Source organism: Rhincodon typus, unplaced genomic scaffold (assembly GCF_021869965.1).
Source record: "Rhincodon typus isolate 14 unplaced genomic scaffold, sRhiTyp1.1 hic_rhity00008370, whole genome shotgun sequence".
Classification (NCBI taxonomy): domain Eukaryota; kingdom Metazoa; phylum Chordata; class Chondrichthyes; order Orectolobiformes; family Rhincodontidae; genus Rhincodon; species Rhincodon typus.
Genome location: NW_025974008.1, coordinates 425 through 8478, shown reverse-complemented (window position 1 = coordinate 8478; position 8054 = coordinate 425). Strand labels below are relative to the sequence as shown.

General features: G+C 40.7%; 1 protein-coding gene across 1 annotated transcript; it reads left to right on the top strand.

Moving 5' to 3' along the window:
• Window positions 1-1947: 1947 nt before the first annotated feature.
• LOC125482295 (glutathione hydrolase light chain 1-like) lies at window positions 1948-5870 on the top strand (the record flags this gene model as incomplete). Its single annotated transcript, XM_048594350.1, has 3 exons — window positions 1948-2120; window positions 4668-4789; window positions 5758-5870. Coding segments are annotated over exons 1-3 (408 nt in total), but the record flags the coding sequence as incomplete, so codon positions are not given.
• Window positions 5871-8054: the final 2184 nt, after the last annotated feature.

Genomic DNA, 8054 nt, shown 5'->3' with positions numbered 1-8054 from the left:
AAATACAGTGAAAAACTTTGTTTACGAGCAGTACAGGCAGATCACAGCAAGCAAAGGATGAACAGATCAAAAAGACTTAGAGGCATACACGTTACATTGCAGGTTACATTATTTGAGGCCAGAGTCCATTCAACAGTCTGATAACTGCCAGGAAGATGCTGTTCCTGAACCTGCTTGTGCGTGTGTTCAGGCTTCTGTATCTTCTGCCTGATGGAAGAGGTTGTAGGAGATCATTACCAGGGTGGGCTGGGTCTTTGATGATGTTGGCAGCCTTTCCGCGGCAGTGAGCCATGTAAATGGAGTTCATGGATGGAAGTTTGGCTTCCTTGATGGTCTGGGCTGTGCACACCACCTTCTGTAGTTTCTTATGATCCTGAGCAGTGCAGTTGCCATTCCAGGCCATTATGCACCCAGACAGTATGCTTTCAATTGTGCATCTGTAGAAGTTGGTGAGGGGCATTATGGACGTGCCAAATTTGCTGAACCACCTGGGGAAGAAGAGGTGTTATTGTGTCTTCTTGACTATTGCATTTACGTGGAAAGTCCAGGACAGGTTGTCGGTTGTTGTCACTCCGAAGAGCTTGATGCTCTTCACCCTCTCAACCTCAGTCCCATTGATGTAGATGAGGATGTGTTCTCCTCCTTTCTTTCTGAAGTCAGTTCTTTAGTTTTGCCGACTTTGAGAGAGGGGTTGTTTTCACTGCATCACATCACCAAGCCTTCTATCTCCCTTTTGTATTCTGACTCGTCGTTATGATATCCGTCCCACTTCAGTGGTATTGTCATCAAACTTGTAGATGGCATTCATTCGGAATTTGGCAACACAGTTGTAGGTGTACAGGGAGGTTTAGTGATTCACTGTGCTCACTCTCATTTGGGTACTTGCTGAGAAGTTGTGCAATCTGACTTGATAGTATGATATGGAGCAGGCAAGAGGAGTCTAATGACTCCTCCGAATTGGTCTATTTGTGCAATGCCAACATCAAAAACAATAACTTAACTTTATATATCACAGGAAAAAATGACACAAAGTGCTTCACAGTGGTGTGATCAAAAGATTGATGAGGCACGAAAATTAAGAGCAGAGGAATGGCCTGAAAGGAATAGACCATAGACCACAAGATATAGGAGCAGAATTAGGCCATTCAGCTCATCAAGTCTGCTCTGCCATTCAATTATGGCCAATATGTTTCTCAACCCCATTCTCCTCTCTTCTCCTCATAACAGAAGGTTGTGAACGGAGACCAGACCATCACGCTAGCCAACCTTCCATGCATTGACACCATCTACACTTCTCAATGCCTCAGAACGGCAGTTAACATCATCAAAGACCCCTCCCACCCCAGTTATTATCTCTTCCAACCTCTTTCGTCAGGGAGAAAATACAAAAGCTTAAATACACATACCAACAGGTTCAAGAACAGTTTCTTCCTCCACTGTTATGAGACAGCTGAATGGGCCTCTCAAATTGCAAATCTAATGTTGATCTCACTCTTTGTGCAGCTTTGCTGCTGTAACTTTGTATTCCTCGCTGTGTTCAATCACCCTATGATCTTTGTATGTTATGATCCGCCTGTACAACACGCATAACAAAACCTTTCACCGAACATAGGTACATGTGACAATAATAAATCAAATCAAAGCAAAATCGGCTGATAGCAACAAGGAGCAATTTGCAAATGACACTGGCATTAGGTCATTGAGGATTTAATTACTGTTTAGTGAGAGACTCTTGAAGATTGGAAAGTGCTTGTAAATGACTGGCTCCAGGTAAGACAATAAGAGTGTGACATAAGGAGCTTTCTTTTTTATTTAGGACACTTGTTAGGGTGATGTCTGCTCCCAAAATAATTTTCAGAAGTGATTTGTGTACATATGGTGCTTATCATTAAGCACGATAACGTGTTCTAATACTTCTTTGCTTTAATTATTAAACAGGTCAATGAGATGATCTCAAAAGCAAGTGATATTAGAAAAAAGATCAGTGACAGTCACACCAACAAGAAGATTGATTATTATGGGATAAAGTGCCTTTTACCTGGGCAGGGTGGAACATCTCATCTGTCTGTTGTAGCACCAGATGGAAGTGCAGTGTCTGTCACCAGCACTATTAATGGTCGGTAAGTATTTCCTTCATTTATTGATGTGAAGAAAGCCACCACTCTTCAGCCTCAAACACTGCATTTACATAACTACTGACAATCAAAAAACTGAGGATAGTCCTAACACACAATGGGAACCCTGGCAGAAGGAAGTCATTCAGCCCAAGTCCTTCTGCAGCCTTCTTACTTCCTAAACACTACCTGTCCCTCCACTTCTCTTTGTGTGATATGCCTTGAATGAGGAGAGGAAGGTAATGAGTTACAATGTTTAGGGCTGCCAATGCAATGAGGACTGGGGCAGCTGAAGTCATGACCACCAATGCTGGGATAAAAGTTCTGAAGAAGAGTTACTGGACTCAAAACTTTAACTCTGATTTCTATCCACAGATGCTGCCAGACCTGCTGAGTTTTTCCAGCAATTTGTGTTTTTGCTTTGTGTCTGGGATAAAGGGAATTTATGTGCATTGTACATTGTGCCTGAACTAGCCTTTTTCAACAAGCAGGCATACTTTAATCCACAACCTACATTTTTGGCCTTGACGATGTGCTTATCCTTAAGCACCTACCCAATGCCCTTTTAAAACTACTTATTGAATCAGTTTTGACCACCTTTTCAGGTTAAGGTTTCCAGATTTCAAACATTTCCTGACTAAAAACATATCTCCTCATTTCCCCTTTTGAACTTTGATGAATAACGTTAAATCCATTCCTTCTGATTAATGATCCTTTGTCAAAGGGAATGGATTTGGTCTATCTACTTCAGAAAAATTTCTCTTCATCTGGAAAACCTCCATTATGTCAACTCTTAACCTCCATTCCAAGGAGAGCAGTGCAAACTTTTCAAACTCCTCCTCATCCCTGGTAAGATCCTGGGAAATCTCGTGTCCATCCTTTCTCAGACTTCACATCTTTCCTGAAATGTAACGCACAGAAGTGTCCACAAAACTCCCTTTGAGGCTTTGCTGACTCAAAAGTTGAGCAAAACATAATGTGGAACGGATCTAATGAATGCGGATAATGGAGATTTGTGGCTCAAACAAGGCAACTGAAGAGAATAAACCTGGGTTTGAAATGACATAAAGAGGATGGTAAACGAGAAGTGTTACTTCAAGCACAATATGAACATGATGGATTGAATGAGATGGATTTGAAGAAGTGAAAAGTTGACAGACCGCAAACAAGCCACTTATATCACATCCCAGGAAGAGAGTGTCACTGTGCAGAGTTGACGTGCCATTTTTCTCAATTCAGGTTCATGCCACGAGTGAGTGAAAACTACTATCAAGTAAACCAGTCAATGTTCAGTCCAGATCATATTGATTACACAGAATTCTTCAGGCCTCTCTGGAACGGCAATTTGTTTCAATTGCACATTACCAAGTGGGGTCCGTTAATTCAGTTGGCTGCACAGCTGGTTTATGATGCAAAAATGTGGGTTCAATTCCCACATTGACTGAGGTTATCATGAAGGACTCTCATTCTCAACATGTTCCCTTGCCTGAGGCATGGTGACCCCCAGGTTAAATCACCACCGATTGTATATCTGTAATGAGAGAGCAGCCCCATGGCCTGGTAGGACTACAGCAACTTTACAAAGTTTTTTGAGTTGATCTTGAAGGAGGGGTCCTTTGCTGTAAAAGTAGAAGGAAAATCTACTAAAACTGGTGAATGAGGCATACTGGTCTGTCCTGTCTTTTATACTTTAAAATGTAGCTCCAGTAGAACCAGTGCATTCATCTCCAAGTATGACTGGCTTTTTATTGTTTTCTGTTCCCTCTGGGCTTGAAGTGACATGGGGCCAAGATTCCACCACATCTTCGCTCTCTATGCAAGTGCAACGACTCTCAGCCATCTGAACCCGTGAATTCTATCCCTCTCCCAAAATTTGGGAAAGACATATTCCATCTGAAAGGGACACCTAAGCCTTGATTCCTAGAATGTCAACATGGATCTTCTCCACCCTAAAGCAGAAGAGGCCTGAGCTGGGTCAGTCAGTGAGACAACTTTGTAACTCCTCAGGGTAGATCTTCACCTGGTGCATTTGACTGAAAAGGATCAACAGTCCCTTTTAAGACGCTGCTTTTATTCCCTGTTGACTGACTTTGTCCACCAACTGTGCATTTCTCTATTATGTCAGTCTGTTGGGTAATTCTACTACCCCCCAACCCCTCTCCATCATCAGAGAGCATTCAAAATAAATGTCTTTAAACGTGTACGAGATAGTCTCTGAAAAAAATTCATTCCCCCATGTTTCTTCATCAGCTAGAGTGGTCTAGTTCTTTTGAGAGAATAAGGAAACATTGCAATGTAAGTGTGAGATGATCACAATACGGTTAAATTCAATGGGATCACCTACAATTTGTTTTAGATATCTTTTTGAGGATTGATTTCCAAGTTATTTTGGTTGGACAGTTTTTCACACAGAAAATAAAGAAGATCATTCACAATGGATCATGGCTAAGTTGAAAATTCAGTTCTTGTAGTTTGAACTGAAAAAAAATTGAGGCTATTGTCCATTTACAAATGAAAATTACTTTGTTCTGAATCTTGTTCTGTATTTTGCAGTTTTGGATCATTTGTACGTTCGAATGTGACTGGGATAATATTCAATAATCAGATGGCAGACTTTTCACAACATGAAGATAATAAGAGGCTACCGCCATGTTCTCAAAATTATGTGCAACCTGGTACGTTCATGTTTAATGTTTTAAACCCAAATAGGTTTTGAAGGAGGGTCCACATAATGGCTACTGGGTAAATGAAAATTGCATTTTTCTGAGATCTTTTTAGATTTTGCACTAATTATGCTGTTGTACACATATTAGACAAAACATAATTTTAATTTTGCTAATGAAGTTTGCGCATTCGCTGACAACTTGTGCTCCCTTTATGTCACAAATCCGCTTTGGCATTCTGGAATGTTCCAGAGCTCCTGTTGCTGTGAAATCTGTTCCACTAAGATCATGGGGTGAATTTCACATCAACACAACACCACCAAAACAGTGCACCTGCAGGGGACATATCGAGCACAGCTTGGTGCTGCCTGTGGGAGATGGATTATGGGTACAGGCACGTTTACACCGAAGTTCATGAAGTGCTTAAAACGTGGAACAACTTGGCCAGGTTCCCAAACTGAGACAAGTGACATATCTATGAAATGGCGGACTTATTGTTTGACCCATTGGTCTTTGGGAAGAGACAGCTCGGGGGATTTTCATACCTTTTCTCTACCGGTCTATATTTCTCCTCTTGGACTGATCATGGTATCTGGAGAGAGCATGCTTTAAGTAGGTCTTTAGAAAATGTTTGATGTGATTGAATACTCAACACCTTGAAGTTATGGAACAGAGAATAACCTCATTGAATATATATTCCACTAACGACTAACTACTCTCTGCTTACTGCATTTTAAGTAATTATAGAAGCAGTATAAGATGGATTCGGATGATTATTTGGACAGAATGGTGCGCAGGGATATGGGAAAAGACCGGAGATTGGCACATGGAAAAAGGTGCAAGCATGATGGACCAAATGGCCTCCTTCTGCACTGTAACAATTTTGTGATTTGATAACTTTGAGCTGAGAAAATGGGATAGGTTAACAATGAAATGACTCAACTAATGTAGCTGCAACGGCATCTGTAATTTTTCAATAGGCAGAAGACCTTTCTCTGCTATGTCTCCTGCGATTATACTTGACAAAGATAAAAAGGTGAAAATGGTGGTTGGAGCTTCAGGTAGCTCCCGGATCATCACAGCAACTGCTCTGGTAGGTGTTGCAAACGGAACTAGTAATGGAATCATATGGATTGAAGGAATCTCTAGTCACATACAAAGCTATTGATCAAAGGAAAGCTATTGAGTTCAATTAATCCATTCCTCCAATATTTCCACTCCGCTTTCCAGTAAATCAACTGAGGGATTGGTGTTTTATGGAGGGCATGTGGAATGGGAGATAACTAACCACAGAGAAAACTTCAAGGAGATTAATAACAATTTCACTCTTCTCTTAAAGTGCATCAAAGTATAACTTTTAATAGTAGCATTACTCCCTCTGTACAGGGCGTACATCTTAACATATATCTGATGGTGACTTCCAGTCAAATGTCCTGTAACTGCACCCACATCAACTCTCTCTGTTCAATATTTTAACCAATGCTTTGCTTAATTTGTTCTGAATGACATCAGTAGAATCACAGAATTGAAGTATCACCTGGATACTTCAACAAATCTTATATTATCACAGGAAACATTCTCCTTCATGTAATTCATAACGAGTATCCATCCCTGGAATGGGTTTGCTTTGTGCAAATTATCTTTGACATTAAATGATATATTTCACCAGTTAAAAATTTATATACTTTTAATGAGAATTAAAAGCAAAGCAAGTTCTTAGGGAACTGTCCCTCCACATCTAACTTTATTCCTTTTCTGATCTATGATGTAGTATCTGCATATCTTTCATAAACTGTTGCAAAATCTTCACTCTCTTTGATTCCCTTTCATACTGTCCTCTAAATGGAGTATCCTTCTCTGTTCAGAGCCTGTGAAGCAATAATATTGAAATGGTAATGATGCTCCTGCTTTTAAATAAGGAGTGATTTTTTTTTTTAAAGAAATTATGTACCAGTACTGGAAGAAGGTAATTGAACTATTTAGGTCAAGTTTTATTACTGTTATTCAGAATTTTGTGCTGCTGAGACAGATAAAATATTTCTCTATAAATAGTAGCATTGTTTATTATTCATTTTGAGAACAAAAGATTGGAGTTACTCACAATTGAAATGAGTATTGCTGTATGATACTGAATTCTCAGATAAACTGAAAACAGATGGCAATTTTTGCTGTTTGCAAATATACCTTAAATGATGCAACTTACAATTCTTCAAAATCAAGTTATTGGAATCTACACACACAGATAGTTTTAGATGAAAACAACCTTTCAACCCATTTGATATTAAGAAAATATTTGGCAGAAGAGTGGGGACGATGTGGGATTTCTTTTTAATATACAGTGATCTGGACTGCATTCACTGAAAGGAAGGTTGAAACGGTTTCAATAGTGACTTTCAGAGGGGGATGTGATATATACTTGAAAAGCAAAAAAGGTTGCAGGGCAATGAGGAAGCAACACAGAAGATAGAACAGTGCAGCACAGGAACAGGCCCTTTGGTCCACCATGTCTGTGTTGACCATGATGCCATTCTAAGCTAATCCCACTGGCCTACACATCATCCATGCCCCTCTATTCCTTGTATCTGTCTAAATGCCTCTTAGATGTTGCTATTGTATCTGCTCTACCACCTCTTCTGCCAGTGTGTTCCAGACATCTACCACCCAAAAAACTTGCCTCACACATGTCCTTTAAAATTTCCTCTCTCTCGCCTTAAACCTATGCCCTCTGGTATTTGTCATTTCCATCCTGGGAAAAAGACTCTGACTATCTGACCTATCCATGCCCCTCATAATTTAATATACTACGATCAGATCACCCCTCAGCCACCAACGTTCTAACAAAAAACAATCCAACAGAGCGAATGAAGTAACTCCATGAAGGCCGGCATCCTGTCACCAAGTCACTCTTCATTTACACCTGCTTAGTACAAGACACTGATCCAGCTACCTCAGAGCCAGCTCCTAGAGTGAGCAGATTTCCTGATACAAGGTGTAGAGCTGGATGAACACAGCAGGCCAAGCAGCATCAGAGGAGCAGGAAAGCTGACGTTTCGGGTCTAGACCCTTCTTCAGAAATGGGGGAGGGAAAGGGGGTTCTGAAATAAATAGGAAGAGAGGGGGAGGCGGATAGAAGATGGATAAAGGGGAAGATAGGTAGAGAGGAGACAGACAGGTCAAAGTGGTGGGGATAGAGCCAGTAAAAGTGAGTGTAGGGGGGGAATTAGGGAGGGGATAGATCAGTCCAGGGAGGATGGACAGGTCAAGGGGGCGGGATGAG